The sequence below is a fragment of the Aplidium turbinatum genome, chromosome 5 (genome assembly GCF_918807975.1).
Source record: "Aplidium turbinatum chromosome 5, kaAplTurb1.1, whole genome shotgun sequence".
NCBI classification, from domain to species: Eukaryota; Metazoa; Chordata; class Ascidiacea; order Aplousobranchia; family Polyclinidae; genus Aplidium; species Aplidium turbinatum.
The window spans coordinates 16,280,167-16,299,780 of record NC_137476.1 but is presented as its reverse complement, the minus strand read 5'-3'; the positions used below and the strand labels follow the sequence as shown (position 1 = coordinate 16,299,780).

The window sequence follows — 19,614 nt, the reverse complement described above, 5'->3', positions numbered from 1 at the left end:
ACTCTTTTGCATTTTCGCCTTCTGGCCAAGCGCTTAAACGCTACAAAACAATAGTTTTTATAACTGAACTAATTTGTTTAGCGACACGGATTTGAGCCAATATCGTCATCATTACTTACCACGCAAACTTAAACAACAGTGATGCATATGATTGCTAAACCAAAGCAACCACTTTTCAGGTTATCGCGTGGATATGAAGCGCGTTGGACGTCGAAACTGGATTCCTCAAAATAGCGGCCGGACTGTAATGGACAGAACAATGAAGATTAAACAGTTATCTCAAGACAACGAATACGTTTTTCGAGTTACGGCTGAAAACGAAGGTGGCAGTGGCCCTCCTGGAATGGAAAGCGAAGTGGTTGTGGCTAAAGATCCTATACGTGTGTGACTTTGCAACTGCTTGAAGAATAATTTTAATGACTTTGTATTTTTACCATTTCAAGGGTAACACAGCTCAAGAAATTAAGTTAATTGTCTATTTTAGTGAAATACACAAAAACGTAAATATATTACACATAACTAGGACCCGCAAAAGTCAATAAAGTCAAAAATTTTTCAGGACCTTGTCTATCTACGAATCAAAGAATAAAGTTGTTTTCAGCACCTAGGGGACTGTTTCCAAGAAGTTTATAAGTCAAAATTGACAATAAAGTCAAAATTTTCAATAAAGTCAAAATTTGTCAAATTATGGCTTTTGAAAAACTTTTTGTGTTTCTTGAGAGTAATTTTTGTCAAAATCCTCGTGGAAGCATTGTAAATCAAGAACTGCGACACAATTAAACCATATTAACCCATAAAAGTAGAAAATATGTCACAATGCTCACGGATCAGCAATAACTTTTATCCTAAATTGTCCATTGTTTATTCATTGTTACGTATTGAAATATTTTTTATAAAACACTCCCTCTTCACAAACGTGGTCTTTTCGAACATCAACCGTTTAAATTTGAAGAATAGTCTATTAACATTCTGTAATACAAAAAAGTCTAAGCAAGCTAAATCGTCTTCAGCAAAAGTTAGACAAATTTGTGGAGATTTTCCTATCGCCAAAAAACACGACGCATTTTTATAATCCAAAAAACACCTTGACTTTTCGACAAAATATTACATTTGGGTCTGAAATCGACAAAATATTATGTTTGGGTAACTGGTATCAATTCAAGGAAGAACTATGCCCTAGCAATTTCGTTAGGTCAAAATAAAGTCAAAATTTGATGAAAATAAAGTCAAATTTTTTTTTTAGGTCAAAATAAAAATGGCCCTACACATAACCTATTGTTGCTTAATGATTGTGATAAAATCTCTCGTTAGGCCTCTAAAAAAGATATCTAATTTAATTGTTTACCTTTGCGCATTTTGATAGTTAAATGCATCACGAAAAGATGATGCTGCTGATCTGATGATAAACAACAAAAGTAGACTTCCAACTACTTTCGTCTTGTAGGGTATATTCTAAACAGGACAGGCACACCATAAATGCAAATTGAAAACCCTAAGCTATGTGTGAATAAGTCGAGATTCTAACATAAAAACATATTCTTTGACAAATCTTTGCTATATTTAGCGCCACCACCACCACCCAATGACGTAGAAATTGTCGACAAAACTGACAGAACGCTGAGTTTATGTTGGAAGTCGCCCTCTGATATGAATATGCAACTTTTCTCTGGGTACTTTGTGGAAAGAAGCGTAGAAGGTTCAGATGACTGGATAAAATGCAATTCTGCGCCTGTTCGAGCTCCAAAATATACTGTAAGTTGAACATCCATTTTCAAATAATAATAATAATAAGCAACTTTTTTTGCAATAACTAACACTCTAAAGTAGTAACACGCAAAAATTTCTCGCTTGCTTTACTTACTTAATCGCATTTTATTTAACCTAACCAATGTCATAGAAATCGCATGTCAAGAATAAGTCAACCACTGTATGTATACAGTTATGTTATATAACAATTGAGTTGGTTTAAAATAGGAATGGTTGAATCAGATGATTCAAACATCCCAGTCGAAAAGACACAACTACTTTAACAGTACTAAAATCTTTGATAAAAACTTCCACACATGATAGACATTTTCATCTGTTGACACAGTTGTTGTTTTGTGGCAGAAGCAGAGCAGAAGCAGACAGTTGTTTGGCTAACGCTTTATGAATAAATATGAAAAACAAAATTGTTACTTATAGCTGCGAAATTTGGAAGTGTTTTGAAATATGCAGGAAAGTAAAACAAAATTACCTTTCAATATCTAACAAAATAATTAACCAACAAAGCCACGAAAGCCATAGGATTTTGTTCAACTGCTTTAGTGTTGGCAAAAGGTCGAATCATTTAACTAATTCCCCATTCAACCAACCCCACTCTACATTACATAGCCTATACTGTACTTGAGCTAAACGGGTAGATTGCACGATAAATACCTAGATCCTAAACCAAAAATGGTTGATGGGGACAATTATTGGTCTTTGCATTTGCAAAGAGAATTAGAGAATAAAAAGTTCGAAAACCCTTGGTCTAACGATATACCCAACTTTTTCTCTCAGGAACCGGTTTTAAAATGAAAATATAGCCACGCGGACCAGCAACAGGAAAAGCGAAGTTTGACACCAAGGCTACTTATCGGACTCATTTTTATATCGGTTTTAAACATATTTTTCAAGCAAGATTCATAGCATAACATAGACAATGTAAAAGTCGAGGTCGGAAAATGAAACTAGTTTAGTATGGGATATGGGAAAATTGCTCCCCAGTAATTTTTGACAACTATTTAAGATTGTTGTAATCGCTTTTTATGCAATTTTAGGCGCAATCAAGATTTTTTGATCAAGATGCACGCCTTGCATTCGACCAATATCATCAAATTAAAACTGGATTTTTTTCAGTTTGAGTGAAGTTTTGATTTAAATTGAAGTTGCGGTTTAAATATATTTTCTTTCACCACTACACAAGGATTTCAATAATCTGTTTGTTAAAGGTTTATACACTAGCTTTGTTTAGGCTTCAGGTAAAACTTCGAAAATCCATCCGAAGTGCCTCATCTTTCACATAGCCTACAGCTCATAGCCCACATTATGTTATACAAGGTGTGTTTGATGTCTCTTCTCTGCAAAAGTTTTAGTATTTTTATGGTGAAGTCATATCAAGCTATGCCAAAAAATTGTATGGAAAGTTTGAGAGTTTTTTTCTCTTCCCATTTCCTTACAATTGTGAGAAAGATTTTTCAGATTTCGTGCCAGACTTTCAGTTGAACATAATTTACGCATGTTCCTTTGTAAATCATTCCCAGAATAGATTTACTCGTGGAGAAACGCCCTCCTCCATGGCATTAATATGTGAAATGATGGTTGTAAGTGTAAACCTTTAACCCTAACTCAGACCGTAAATCATGGTGTCCGACAAATTGTTCGTAAGCAATTGTTCGTAAAGCAATTGTTCGTAAGCAATTGTTCGTAAAACAATTCTTCGTAAAATTAATTCTTCGTAAAACAATTTTTCCTAAAGCATTTTTTTCGTGCATGCAGTTAAAATTTGATGTATACAAAGAAATGCTTTAGAAAGAATTGTTTACGGATTTTATTTTACGAAAAACAGTTTACGAACAATTGTTTTAGCCTACGAGCAATTGCTTACCAACAATTGCTTTACGAACAATTGCTTACGAACAATTTGCCTATAACCGCAAATCATAGTTTGTTGTGTTTTTTAATTTCAATTACGTCCAATTTATGCTTCATTATTTTTTAAGGGGTACGCTATATACGCAGAATAAATCGAAACGGTACGTAGCTCCAAGGAGTTTGAAAAACCCCGATTAACAACATAATAGAAAATTATGCAGAGAAAGAAAAACAACTTAAGCTTAGTGAAAATCACATTGTTATCAACACAAAAGAATACTCAAGTCAATAGATTAATTATTTTCAAACTGATTGAGTACCGGCAATCAAATGCTGCGTACCGACACCGGTACCCGTACCATAGTTTGAGTAACATGGGCCTACAACAAGTAAAAAGTGACATTCATTTGTATGTATTTAGTGAATAGCTGAAATTGCTTCTACGTTAATCAGTTTATTCTATGCAAAGGAAATACTTTCAACCATAGCGATTTATATGCACAGGCCCTGACAACGTGCGAACTGGAAGCCTGACTGAAGGCCGATGTAATTTCGATTTTGAATTCTAAGCTAACTTAACTTATATCTCTTTGAAATGATAGTTTTAAGAATCCAAATGGCCAAAGTGTGATAACTGAATCCCAAAGAGCCTGCAAAACTCTTAATACAGTATTACGTTTAAAAATGACAAATTGTTCTCATATACCAGTGTTGCCAGAAGTTTTTTAAACTTCCAGCACAAGTGCCAAAATCTCCTCTTCTCTTTTAATGGTAACAATAGCACAGGCCTAACTCATTAGGCCTAACTTAAAATTACGCAAAATATACACAAATACTATATTTATTAATTAATACTCAAATTACCAACTTATACGAGCGATTTTGATTACTAACAGATCGACTTTTAGTCAAATTGTAAGCTGCATGTTGTCATGGCCTGTGTATAAAGGCCGCCAACTCGAACTCTTTACGGCCATTTTGTACGTGTGTTCTCGCGACCTAGTTTGAGACCTAGTTGCAACCTTTTTGCAACCCGGTACTAAATTCCCTGGTCTAGACTGCAGATTGAAATTTGGGTAAAGTTTTTTTTTCTCTATCTTGAAAACTTACAATGCTTGACAATGATATAGTTTAGAATTTACAGTATACAACAAATTCAGGTTACTGGATTAAACACTGGAGATAAGTTTAAATTCCGTGTTCGCCCTTGCAACGATGGAGGATACGGTTCTGCTTGTTATTTAGACGGAATCACCGAGATCAGACAGTGGCATGGTAAATGAACAACAATAAAAAAGATTGTTTTTACTGTTGTGCTTATGTTTTCTTTTAATAAAGGCATCGCAGAAGCCACGACATTTGCAAAGAAGAATAATTAAGTATGCTAAACTTATATTTGATAGCAATTGAATATGTGTATTTACAAAGGGCCGAATCCCACAAAGGTATTTTTGAGATAAATGCGCTTTACTTATTTTGGTCATTTACGGTAGGCTACGTTTGCGGTGGAATTTCAATGATGGCTATATGCTTAAATACACAGGGAAAAAGTATTAGCCTATGTCTCAAAGTCTCACTCGGTAAAGATTCTGTGGAAAAAAATATAAAAAAGTCGAAGTCCACTAGCAGGAATTGAGCCTATCTTAAAATCAATGAAAATATTGAAAGGTGTATTTTTCATGTGTAGGCTTGAAACAATTGGTCGTTTTTAGGTATCATTTAGAACAGTGGTTCTTAACCTTTTAACAGTGGGGGACCGGCAAAATTTTTAAAAAATGTTCGCGGACCGGCAACCAAAGATCGTAGTGAATAGAATGAATATTTGTAACGTTTTGTTAACCAAAGTTGTCGTTGCGCACCATAATGCAAGGTTTTAGCATATGATTTGTATTCAGGACGAAAATCAGAATAAAACGGCAATCAACTCAAACAGAAAAATGTCAATCCATTTCCATACAAAATCAATGTCAGTGGGAAATTTGCTACTGTTACGCTGCCAGTAGCCTATGTGAGGAAAACGAGATATCAAAGAAGTTTCTAAAACACGTAGCTCCGTTTCGGCATCCAGGCGATTTCTTTGCTTTATAAAAGCCAGACATGAGAAAGAACTATCGTTTCTAAATAGCTGGTTGAAACAATTACCATCAAATCGATTGTTTTGAAAGTTAGGCACGAATTGGTTTGCAAGAGATAACCAGAAGTGTGACGATGATGTTTTTCGAATCTGGACTGCAAAGTAGAAGCATAACATATTGTAATTCAATCAGACTTTCTTTTTTATGAAGATTAAGGTCGCATGTGTTGACATCATCGATGCATGGATTGTTTATTCAAAAGTTTCCATGTCGAAGATCTTAATGTTACGCGAAATGAATCGTTAAAATTGTTAGCCAACTCTTTCAATTGTTGACTCACAACGCTCAGCACCTCTTTTTACTTTTTTCACCACTCCATTTCGCCATCATTTTCCACAGCAAATCAGCTTGTCTTCATTCCATTCTTTGAAAAACAAGATTTTTGCTTTCTCAAACTTCGGTTCTGGCAAATTTCCATTGCAGGCCTGACTTTATTCCGGAACTTCAAACTTATCTAATTCCAAATTTTCGTCTCCAACGACTTTGAAATTTTTCAAAATCAAGGACAAAATTCCCCATTTGTTTATGTATTTCTGTGTTTCAAAACTTTTTGAAAACTATTATGCAATTTGTCACAAAAACATTATCAACGGCACAGAATTAGGTCATCAAAAAGTTCACCTTTATTACACAGGCCAACAAAAAAAAAAAAATTTCAAAAGGCACGACATGTTAGAGTCATTTTAGGGTATTTCGAGGCTCCTGATTCCGAAAATGCACTTGTTTTTTTTGAATTGGCTCTAGTTTTTGAGATACAGCAAAAACATTTTTTTCGCAATTTTGAGCCCCCCTAGATTTAACAACGTGTGTTTTATTACATAGACAAAACTGAAAATAATCTCAGGCACATTTCTGAGTTGTACAAAGGCTTTTTGGAACCAATCACGTTGATTACAACCCAAACAAACAGCTATTTAACGTTTACTGGCCCAGTAACAATCAAAATACTACGTGAAGAAAGCCTGAGGATACATGATGTAGGCTAGAATATATAACTTGTGTTTTGCATTAATATACTTGTTGACTTCAACAGTATCAGATTTACTAACTAAGCTACTAAGTACAAACAAAATGCATAGATTGTTTTGCTTATCAAACTAGACAAATAAGCAAAACAAAGCTATCAATGAACAAACGCAACTCTTTATTATGGTAAGCCTAGTGAGCAACACCCCATCAAGGTATGAAGGCCATTTATGTAATTACAGAATACAAAGTTATGTCTTTCAGTAAAGTAGCTGCTTAGAATTTTATCCTTGTTATGGAAGAACGTAATCTTGGCCTCGGATTCAAGAATGCCACGTTGATCGAGATGAGGAGTCAAGATTCCAACTGCCACTTTTGATAACTAAATCTCTAACTAGCCTACAATAGGTGGTAGAAATGGTTTTGAGAAAAAACCTTGACCTTGCTCCAAAACATTGCTGAAGGTATTGAAGTTACTCAGGGTCATTCCCGTTTTACTATTGTTTCAAGCAAATCCCCACTTGAAACAAGAGAGGACAAAGAAAAACCATAAATGGCAACGTCCATGCAATGATTGCAATGGCCGTCTTGCACACTCCATGTAAACATGATGTTCCAACTTCCTTTGTGACGACTTCATTCGAACATGTTTACCGTACATAAGTAGCCTATTAATAAGGTGATTCCACGGCTCTCTTTACGTCATGGCACTCTGAACTTCTTCTTAGCCTTGAGCCCAGAAACGGGTTTGAGTGCAATGTTTGCATACTTTAGGAGAAACCCAGGACTTATCTTGATCAACCAGTCTCATGTCAAAGTAATTATAATAATGCTTGTTTTTATATAGCGCTGGATCTATCGCAGAATGCGTTGCTCCTCAGCGCTTCACAAAGCAGACAGTGTCAATGCAGCCGTATAGAGGACAGCATCCTACTCGTCAAAGGCATATTTTATTAGCCCATGCCATTTATTAGCCTATAGATAAAAAATAACTTCTTGCAGCAATGACTTGGCCTTAGCAAAGGCTTAGAATAAAATTTCATTTGTACAAGTTTCCATTTCAGTAGGCCTACCTTTTCAATATAAAGCTGCATTCATAAACACATGACTTTCGGGCTATTTTCCTTGTGAGGTACTGATTCGCAACTGTTTTCATTGAATATTCATGTCTCCCTTATATTAATCACAGTTCAATTCGACCCTTGCTTGCGTTTTGAAGTTTCGTACAAAATCAACCAATTGAACGAGACAAGTGCAATTATGACATCACAATGGAAAGCAGGGTTGAAAATAAGTAATGTGCCAGTTGAAAGCTTTTGAGTAACGATTTCAAAAATATTTTCATTGTCGAATATCTCGAAAACTAGAGCCAATTCGAAAAAACTAAGTGCATTTTCGGAATCAGGGGCCCTGAAATACTATAAAAAGGCTCTCACCTTTTGTGCCAAAATTTTTTTGTTGGCCTGTGTTATCAAACAATTCTACGTGGAGATATGTCAGTTTTACAGCTGTGCATGTTTCACAGTGCGATCACATTTTTACAGCCTATGCTAATGACTCCACATTAAAATAAGCTTTGCAGAAAGTAAGATCTTTTGCGGACCGGCAAAAAAATTACACGGACCGGCGGTTAAGAACCACTGATTTAGAAGACACTGAAAGAAATCAGATTAGCATAAAAAGCAAATTTGAAAAAACAAATTGGAGTTGGGCGCTTTCTGAATTCACTCATTCAATTATTTTGTGAAAAACTAAACAAAAGGCAAGGCTTCTCGGTGGCCCAAAAATGCCCACTAAATACACATAGAAATTGTTTTCACTGTTGCAGCTAATTTGTCTGTAAGATTTGTATGTTTTTAATAATATTTTACCCTTTAATACAAGGCGGTGTTCTCGCTCTTGTTTTGTTTGCAATGAATTCTTAAGCTGACAGCTTGACAATATCATATGAAAACTGTTTATGTCACAAATATTTCTTCTCTCGATCTTTTCTCATTTGTAATCTGATAGGTTTCTTAAATAGCTTACCTGTGTCAAAAGTCACAGTTGTTTAATGGGTTTACCTGGTTATTGAATGAATTTGCCACAACAGCATTGCCGTTAAAAGCAGAATGCATCATTACAAAATCTTGCATAACTAATAGTCCGGCAGACCGCGACGTATTTGTAACATCATAATTCATAAGGAACAAAAGGTTTGAGTGTTTTATCAACCTTGCCCCACTGTGGGATGTTCAGAAACCCACATCCGAGGTTTCACTGCTGGGGTGTTTGAAAAACCCATTTTGGGGGTAAAAAAAAACATAAGGTTCAAAAACAAAATCTACGCCAGATTTTATGCCTTCACTTGTAGACTTTGGAACAAGTCGATCTGGGTGTGCCCCAGGTGGGGCATTCCCGAATAAGGAGCCCCCAAAGTTAGAGCAAAATATGTAAAAATAATATCATAAGGTACAAAGATGGAACTTCTTTCATCAGTTGGGGCATGTTCCACTGAGTACGAAACAACTTTTCTTATGGCCCCAAGGTGGGGCTTAACCTCATTTTGGGGTATAACCCCTAAAATTCACAAAATTAACATCATAAGGTACATGGATGAAACCAAGTGTAGGTGATAGTACCTCACTTACGGACTTCAGAACATTAAAATTTGGTCGCCCCAGGTGGGGCATTCCCGAATAAGGAGCCCCCAAAGTTGGGGCAAAATACGTAAAAATAACATCATAAGGTACAAAGATGTAACTTCTTTCATCAGTTGGGGCATGTTCCACTGAGTACGAAACAACTTTTTTTATGCCCCCAAGGTGGGGCTTAACCTCATTTTAGGATATACAACCTCCAAATTCAAGGTTGTAGCCCATTTGGATGAAACCAAGTGTTTGCAATACGTCCAAATTCTTTTTGTTTCAGCCGAGGATTTTTCCTAGCACAAAGACTGATACCGGGTGCGAAAGTCGAAAGTTGCATATAGCCTACTCATCTTAAGCAAAACCGTGCAACTCCCCAAGGAATAGACTTACATCCTGAACTTTGCACTGGTGTAGCTTAGGATAATTATGATGCTTTTGTCGATACTTTGGATGGAAAGTGGACCCTCCACGACACAGTTGGCATCTGTTTTCAGAATCTGGTTGTAACTTCGGAAACGGAAGAAATTGTAGAGAAGCCTCAACCTGAAGATGGAACCTTTCGGCAGAAATCGAGGAAGCGGAGGTCTCTGGCAGCTGATGTTGTAGATCTTCAACCTATAGAAAGCGGAAACGGATGGCAGAGCTTGTTTTTTGGCTCTTGAGGATGAAAAGAGAATTCAAACGCACAAGGCTTTGCAAAACTTTCCTACGATTGATTCATTGTCGATGGTGTCCCTTGCTTTGGGTATTCCAAGGACACCTATGTGGGTCGGATGGAATGCAAAAGTGTTCGAAGATAACTTCCCAAGACAGAAGATCTCGTACCTTCCGCAGATCAACCAGTCTCCCACCAGTATGCAAGTGGTTGCTGAAACAATGAGAACATCTTTGCAGATAGCAGATGAATGCCAGCAAGAGTACATGTGTGTTACATACGATCTGGCCATTGCAAAACATGACCTCACCATTCAAGAGCAGAAAGTCCAAAATATTACCGTTTTTTTCATATTACTGGGTGGTTTTCACATTTGCATGGCGTTCTTTAAAGCTATGGGTAAGTACTTGGATGGTTCAGGTGGTCCATGCATCCTAACAGAAGCTGGTATTCTTGCCGAAGGATCCCTTAACGGGTTTCTGCGTGGTACTTATTACAATAGGTGCAAACGAATACACGTTCTTTTTGGAGCAGCATTAGAAGTCTTGCATTTTAATCAATTCTTGTTGCAATGCCCTGCTTCTGAAAATCTGGACAAAGAACTACGTCGTTTATGTATTCGTCCATCCCAGTCAACCATTGGCTTTTTGGATGACGATGTGAAAGACTTTTTGAGTTCCTACCACGAAGACTGCCCAGTATTGGTATGGATAGTTAAAACTTGTCAAGACGTACTTCCTCTTTGCTCGGAGTATTCATTCTGCAAATCATCAGTTGTTTGTGCACTGCATAGGAGAGATGTCAAGCGTGTTCTTTATTTTCAACCAACCAAATTATGCAAGATGGATTTTGCGACTGCAGGATAACATGATAAAAATGGAAGAAACTCACCCTGGAATAAGTGATCTGTTTGAACAAGGCATCTTATCTATTCAATATTAGGACAGGAAAAGCAGTCGCTCCTGCCACTTCAAATTTTCTATTAAATGTTTTTCAAAAAGGAACTGAGGATAGAAACAAATTTATAAGTCAATGCCACCAGGACGCTAGCACCTTCAACAAGCCAATACGTAGAAACAAAATCTGCAACTTTGCTTCTGAAGCTGCCGTTGTGAAAAGCATAACCCGCGAAGGCAAATTTTCTCAGTTGAGAATGGAATGCAATTTGATGGGAAGGCTTCTATGTTTAGCAGTAGATCACAAGGTAGACATGGAATTGATGCTGTCTTACCCTCTCACAACAGTACCACTGTCTTTGTGCCATATGGATGCAACGATGAAATCAACCCAAAGTCAATGCTTTTGAAGGCTCTTGAAAAGAAAATTGAAAGTACAGATCTGCCTTTTGTTGACTGTACGTTGATCGATGGTATGTTTCTTCTTCACACTCTTGGAGATTTGCCGATGACGTTCGGAGGTGTTGCAAAGACGACTTTGAAAAGATTGTGCAGACACAGTGGGAAAACAATACACGTTGTTTTCGATAGAAGTGTATCGCCGTCCATCAAAGATGCCGAGCGAGATCGCCGAGCAATTCATGGCTTTCGCGATCAGCAATACGTCATCGAAGGAGAGGCCATGAAACGACCTGATAATTTTGCAGCCGCAATGTGGAATGACAACTTCAAGAAAGCATTGGTGCATTTTCTTGCTAATTCTTGGAAATCAGATGAGTATTCCAGCTTCCTCGACTTAAAGGTTCTTTATGCTACACTTGATAAAAACTGTTCTGTTTATCGAAAAGATGGCGAAAAAATGTTGTGTGGTGAAGAGGAGTCCTTGTTATGCTACCACAAAGAAGCAGATACGCGCCTAATGTACCACATCGTCACCGCATGCCAAGATGTGAAAATGTGGTAGTCCGCTCTAATGACACTTTTGTTCTGATTATACTGTTGGGAAATTTGTCCTTCTTACAAAAAGACGTAAACATATGGATGGAAGTTAGTGTACAGGCAAACAATACTCTGAGATATATTGATGTATCAAAGCTTGGTAGTACTTTATCTCCAGACATGCTTCGGTCGCTTCCCGGTTTTCATTGCTTTACAGGCTGTGCTTATACAGCTGCTTTTTCGGGTAAAGGGAAGGCTCGACCCCTTAATATATCGGAGAAAAATGTGCATGCTCAACATGCCTTTGCTGCTTTGAGATATTCGAAAAATCTTGATAAAACATTGAAAAAGTCATTGAATAATTTGTGTGCCAGATGTATGGATGTAAAAGTGGTCATTGCGTTAATGAATTACGATTTAAAAAATTCATTGAGACATACAAACCGAAAGGTTCCAATCCATTGCGACGACTGAAAGGACCAGATGGAAGCAACTTTCCCCCGTGCAAAACTGTGCTCCATCAGAAAATACTCAGAGCGAATTACATTTGTGGCATTTGGAATCATGCTGCCGAAAAAGGAAGCTTTTTCCAGACACCAGTTGAAAGCGGCAGGCGTTTGGAAGATGGTAAATTCACTCCAGTTTGGTTTCATGGAGATCCAGTTCTGTCCACGCTGGGCAACGTTCTGCAAAGTGAGAAGGGTTTGGACCAAGACGGAACAGAATCAGATAATAAAACAACAGAAACGGATGAATGTGACTTTTCTGACGACGAACCTGCAGACCTTTAATGAATAGATGTTTTTGCCTTTCTCCACCTCAAGCATAAATAAACTGTAGGCTATAGCCTACATAAGCAACTTTTTACCTTTATTCTTGTAAACATGGGGATTGAGTATGATTTGAACTTGTATTAATTTTATGGTTTCCACCAGAACTCACAAAACCACATGGAACAAAGTGTTAAGATTGATCTTTTTACATGGCTGCAAACCGGGGCCAATGGTGCATAGCCAACTCGAAAGAGATTATGCAGGAGGCATGCTTTTTCAAGAAGCCTTTTGACTTGATGAACAGGGCATACGTTTTCAAATAGTTCAATGTGCATCTTTTCGTTCTAGTGTATAGTTTAACGTTTCTTTCGCACGCCGTTCGTTATTTTGTAGCGAGCAATTTTTCCATTCCTTTCAGCACAAATCACATGTTATTCGAGAAGTCCTCTCAGTTGTTTAAATGAGACCACATAGTGTGATTTGTTTCCGTTCAGGGTTTAGTCTGCGAGAAACCTAAATGTAGGTAGGCCTACGTACAATCAGGGGCGGATTAGCAAACTGAATTAGCCCGGGAAATTAAAAATAATAACGGTCCACTTCTATCAAAATAGATTTAGCATAAAAGTGCTAGTTTCACAAACAATTTATTTCATTTCAGAAAAAGTCTTTCATCGGTAATATGATGTAGGCTATAAAATTAGATATTGTACGTATTTGTATAGCAAGCTTCGATTTGTAACTTGAATCATTGTCAGTGTTATTCAAACAAAGAATAAGGATATAGCGCTACGACTACAGTATTATATTTCAAATAAAATTTTCTTTTGTACATAAAACAGGACAGTGACCCTCTAACTGGCCAACCGGGAACGTTCTCGAATTCCCACTATGCTAATGATTAGCCGCCAATCCACCTCTGCGTACAATATCTATTTTCATAGTGATAAATTTTAACCTAATAAGCAAATGTTATGCTGTGTAGATATTATATCTTACATGCTTCGTTGATTTTCCAAAATATTTGCAGACGTTTTGAAATATATACGAGAGACATTTGGTTTTATACCTTATGATGTTAATTTTATGAATTTTAGGAGTTATACCCCAAAATGAGGTTAAGACCCACCTTGGAGTCATAAAAAAGTTGTTTCGTACTCAGTGGAACATGCCCCAGCTGATGAAAGAAGTTACATCTTTGCACCTTATGATGTTATTTTTACCGGTACGTATTTTGATCCAACTTTGGGGGCTCCTTATTTGGGAATGCCCAACCTGGGGCGACCAAATTTAATGTTCTGAAGTCCGTAAGTGAGGTACTATCACCTACACTTGGTTTCATCCATGCACCTTATGATATTAATTTTGTGAATTTTAGGGGTTATACCCCCAAAGTGAGGTTAAGCCCCACCTTGGGGCCATAAGAAAAGTTGTTTCGAACTCAGTGGAACATGCCCCAACTGATGAACGAAGTTCCATCTTTGTACCTTATGATGTTATGTTTACGTATTTTGCCCCAACTTTGGGGACCTCTTATTCGGGAATGCCCCACCCGGGGCACCCAGATCGACTTGTTCCAAAGTCTACAAGTGAAGACATAAAATCTGGCGTAAATTTTGTTCTTGTACCTTATGATGTTTTTTTTACCCCCAAAATGGGTTTTTCACCGGGCCGTAGCCCCCAAACGCCCCAGCAGTGAAACCTCGGATGTGGGTTTCTGAACATCCCACAGTGGGGCAAGGTTGATAAAACAGTCAAACCGTTTGTACCTTATGATGTTACAAATACGTCACGGTCTGCCGGACTATAAGTATTCGATTGGCTGAGGCGAGAAAGTATGCAACAGTGACGTACAAAGTTTCCAGTAATGTTTTGCATTTTCGTATTGGCCTTATGATAATTATGTTGAACTTAAAAAGCTTTCGGAACATTTGTGTGGCAGAAAAGCCAAGAATATCATTTGATTCTTCTCTCTCTCAATCCATTGAAGTTCAAGCAAGCGGAACTCTGCGACTTGTAGCTGCTATTTCGGTAAAACGTTCTGGTTTCTATACAGCCTACCTAAGAGATTTAGGTTTAGGCTCAATAAGATTTCATACAATAATGCAATCGTCATAAATTACTCTTTTCATCTGTTGGTGAGTTTTCTAGCAGGTGACAGTGCATCGTTTGCAATTTTACCTTTAAATGTAGAAGCGTCTAATAAAAAAAAGTTCACAACAGTAGGCTATAATGCAAGATGAGCAGGTGAGCAAAGTAAGCTATTGCGCGTGAAAAACTAGTTTCATAGTCTACATCTTCCACAAAGATCAATGACAGATTAATAATAATAGACCGTAATGAATACTGCAAGTGCGACCAATACTTGACAGTTAGGTTTACATAATATTTTACGTATAGGGAAAACCAACACCTACTATAAGGTGGGAAAAAGATGGAGTCGATCTTGAAAAAAGAGGAGCTGTTCAAACACAAGATGGTGTAACACAGCTTACGATAAGAAACCTTGCCAAGGTAGATTCCGGAACATATGTGCTCCATGCCGACAACGCAAGTGGAAATATCCGTAAAGTAGTTCAGGTGGTTGTGAAAGGTAAGCAGCAATATAAAGCTGAAGCCTGACACAAATTGGGGAGCAGTTTATACTTACGGTATCCACCAAAAGGCTGGTCCAGTCTGCTGGGAAAAGGGGGGTCGTTCTTCGCTATATGGTTCTTACGAGATCCATTTTCAAAAATGTAGCTTTCATGGCTCTGTTACCTAAAAAGGTTCTCGACCCTTCTATTAGACTATACACCACCTCAGAGATTGTGAGTAATGTTACGTTTTTGAAAGTATTTTTGGATCGACAAAATCGGGGAAAATTTTGTTTGCCTTCTCCCAAAATGTTTTACTCTCCTACGGCTATACCGCGAAGCGTTTTCAGGGGGTCTGTAAAAGTTTCAGGATTTTCAGCATCATTGATAAATTACAACATTTAAAAATTGGTTATGTTTTATTTGTGTACCTAAGCCTATTACAATGATTCTCAAACTGCTTGTCGCAACGCCCTGGTGCGGCGTTTGTAATTTTAAAAGGCCTCGAACAAAGACTTGGTTTTCTGACTAAAAAAGAATCATATGAAAAAGTTGTATCTTTTTACAGTATAAAGTTATGTATGTTAGACGCATTTTAGACGCCCCTGATCCACCATGCAACATTAAACTCGGAGAATTGCAAGAAGATGGATCATTGAAAATTACATGGGATCCTCCTAAAAATGACGGTGGAAATGCCATAAAATACTATTGTTTGCAGGTAATTTTTTAAAGTTTTGATGTCAATCAAGCGTTTGTTGCAAAGTCGCAACATAATAAATCTTCCATAAATATAATGTTGGAAATACTGTCACATTATATTTTAGGCCAGAGTCAATCAGCCATTGCACAGCATTTTCATCAATACACTGTTGATCAGGCCTTATAAGCTACCATAAAGTGGAGTGGTTTGAACAGTTGAGTACGCAAGTGGGGGGAGGGGTTAAAACCCACCCCATTGAGCTTGATTTTGGAATTTTTCTTTTTGTTTTATTGCTTATCATGACTTTACTGTATAGTGATATAACAATTATAGCCAAAAAATTATGTGACAAACAAAAAAGTAAAAAAAAATTGAGTATCTGGGATCAAAATTTCTCGCTTGCTTGAGGTTTGCTTTTGTTGTGTAGGGTAGGCTATAAGCAGAAGTCAGTAGTAACTAGTAAGTCATCTATGGTATAAGCCTAGTAGGATTGCTTAAAGCAAAACTAGGTTACTGTCGATCCAGGCAAACCACCTGCTTGAATAATTAAGTCTGTTTTTTGCTTGTGGCGAGCATTTGTTTTTAGAAAACAGTTTTCATCGTTTACTGGGACGATTTGCTAACATAAGCAAATTTTGATTTATTTTGGAGGAAAATTATTTTTGTCTTTCTCCATTTCGAGATCTTAACAATTTGGTTTCGTTATGCGCTTGAAAGAAATGCAAGGCCAATGCATGAAAACCGTGGCCTACAATGCAGAAAGCGTCATGAAATAGAAATACATGGTCTTGCGTAAAAAGTATCTACTTTAAGATATATCATACTGACTATTTTCACTGATGGTGTTTCAAACAAGACAAATCGCATTTCAAATTTTGTTTCGTTTGATATAATCACAGAGTTTGTAGAAATTTTTACAATATTTGATCTACTTTATTCTACTGCAGAGTAAAAGCAAGGCACTACAACGAGAAACCTATTTAAAAGTTTAAAATGTCTTTTTGCTGCCAGATGCAATCTTAACGTAACTTGCAATGAAAAGCCTCTTCTAATAAGCTGGGTAACCTCTTTTTATGAAATCACTCAGACTGAAGCGCTTTTCCTTTGTCATTATGTGTACTTGTCACAGTTGCGATAAAATATATCCGGATTGTTAGGACAGCCAGGGCCGTTGACAGGATTTCTTGGGTCCGGTACCAATTTATTTTCGGGCCCCCTTCATCGACAAAGTTATGAATATAAAAGTTGTGTACAAACTTTTATTGATGTCGTTTAAGCATGGTCATTTAACAAATCTTGCGCAATCTTAAAATTTCTTGAACAGCAAAACTTATTATCTCTATTTAGCGGTTGCTTTTTTGAACTTTTGTTTGTCACATGGCACTAGAGTATTACTTCCCAATTCCATTGATGTTTCGCTGGTCATTCTATGCTCACCAGAAGAGAATTTACAGCACTGCAGACAGTCAGAAAGTATTCAATTTTATTTCGGAAAGGTGTTTGGGCCTAGGACAAACATTTGCTGATTGCTGCAATCGGAAAAGCGGTTTTGGTCTAATTTTGAGTGCAGAAATAAGGATAGTAATCTTCTTGCCCGTGCCATTTCAGTTTTTGAGTTTAAACAAATATTAGCCTGTTTATTTAGAAATTCGTGTTTCGGGTAATATTCGTGGTTAGGGAAATCACTATACTAGACTAAATTATTAAATTATTGTTTTACTGTTTGGTGGCAGAAGTGGCTATTTTACCACCAGAAAGCTGAAGTGGGCCCGGCACCCAGAAGGGGGCCCGGTACTTAACCATCTGAAGGCTGAAAGGGCTGTCATCGTCGTCGTCGTGTGAGCTTCTGGGGCCGAGGGTATATCCTTTTACCACCCCAGATTCACGATGTTCCCGGACTACCGGTACACTGGAAGGCTGCTAGAGAGCAGCAAGTCTTTGGTTTCATCATCCATGCCATGCAGACCTTCCACTGCGTTAGGTGGCTTGAAGATGGTACAGTCATTGATGATGTGGTCTGCGGTCTGTTCCTCGGCACCACATTTACAGGAGGAGGAAGAAGCCATTCTTCATTGGTGCATGGTTGAGCGGACAAGCCCGACGCCCGTACGGAGACGGTTGAGGCGCACCCATGCCTGTCTTGGTAGTGTTAGGCCGATGGGGCGTGTGTCGGCGTCGGGGATGAACGAATAGAGTCTGGTGGCGGTTGACTTCCGTTCAGAACTCCATTTATGGTCCGCCCAAGCAGCCGCAGAAATGTCCTGCACATCAGCTTCGTTGATACGAAGATGAGCGGCTGTCACGAATGGGTGTCTTGATTTCAGTCGGCGGGGGTGCTCGTTTGTGAGAGCAGAGATCTTGTGGTGGAGAAGGTGGTTAGGCTCCAGTGCCCGTCGACCGAGGGCAGAGTGGCATCTTCGCAACAAAGCTGGTTGGATGCCAGCGAGAATGGGGAGGACTGTTTTAACCTCTGATGGCAATTCTTTTAAACCTGATCATATTAAAATCTTGATAATGTTAGAATTCACAGGAATTCTTTTTAAATCCGAGCCCCTTAAATATTCCGGGCCCCGGTCCAAAAGTACCACCTAGACACCCCTGTATGCGCCCCTGAGGTCAGCATCCTACTCGTCGAAAGCATTTTTTTATTAGCGTATGTCATTTATTAGCCTGTAGACAAAAACTTCTCGCAGCAAAGACTTAGCATTAGTAAAGGCTTAGAATAAAATTTCACTTGTACAAGTATGAATTTTAGTAGGCCTTTCTTTTCAATAAAAAGCTGCATTCTTAAACAAATCAATTTCCAGGCAATTTTACTTATGCCTCCCTTTAATTAATCACAGTTCATTTCAACCCTTGCTTGTGTTTTAAATTTTCTTACAATAACAACCAATTGAACTAGAGAAATGTCATTATGAGATCATAATTGTGGTCTAAACAGGGCAGACGATGAGTGATTTGTTAAGTAAAAATTGTTTGGTTAACTATTTCAAAAATACTTTATTTGTCGAATACCTCGAAAACTAAAGCTAATTCGGAATCAGTAAAATACACACTTTAAAATGATTTTCACGTTTTGTACCAACTTTTTTTATCAAGATTCAAAGAAAATGAAGGGTGTACCAGCAAACATCTATAGGAAAGGCCTATGATACAAGAGAAGGATCCACAGAGGATTCAAACTGATATGCATCAATCAGCAAGTGTATAACAAGTATGTGGGATGGCGCAACGGTGGGATGGGATGGCGTAACGGATAAGGCGTTGGCTTTCCAATTATGCGAACCTGGTTCGACTCCCGGCTTCAGCTGGTTGTTGAAAAACACCGCTCACCTCTACTCAGGTTGAATCAAGTATGGGACCCCCTTTATAACAAGTATTCTCTCAAGTACATGTAGCACCATACACAGTGAAATTTGAACGACCTTTGGCTCTTTTTTATTTCTTTAAAAAGTAATGTCTAAAAAGACATTATTAAAAGTAACTACGGACAGTGGCCAGTGTTTCGATCTTCTGATCTCTTCAGCGTAATAAAATGAGTGGAAAGTTGGTTTGAAGTTTTGAGATGATAGCTTCTAAGAAGGACCTCCAAGAGCCCTGCCGGGCCCCGGTGCAGATGTTGCTGCCATGCCTCTCCAGCGCGACACATCGCGTGATATCTCACAAATCAAAAGCAAAATTTGCGGTGCGCGGTAATCCACAAGGCCAATGCACACATGATGTTCTGGA

At 37.9% G+C, this 19,614-nt stretch overlaps 1 protein-coding gene across 1 annotated transcript in view; it reads left to right on the top strand.

The window, feature by feature from the left end:
- LOC145769851 (twitchin-like) overlaps positions 1-19,614 on the top strand; it is a 167,025-nt gene that overhangs the window by 113,534 nt on the left and 33,877 nt on the right. Inside the window, exons 18-23 of the mRNA XM_082581397.1 lie at positions 180-380; positions 1,565-1,752; positions 4,776-4,890; positions 14,549-14,637; positions 15,007-15,199; positions 15,782-15,903. Coding sequence (XP_082437523.1) covers positions 180-380; positions 1,565-1,752; positions 4,776-4,890; positions 14,549-14,637; positions 15,007-15,199; positions 15,782-15,903 — 908 coding nt within the window. The remainder of the gene's footprint in view (positions 1-179; positions 381-1,564; positions 1,753-4,775; positions 4,891-14,548; positions 14,638-15,006; positions 15,200-15,781; positions 15,904-19,614) is intronic.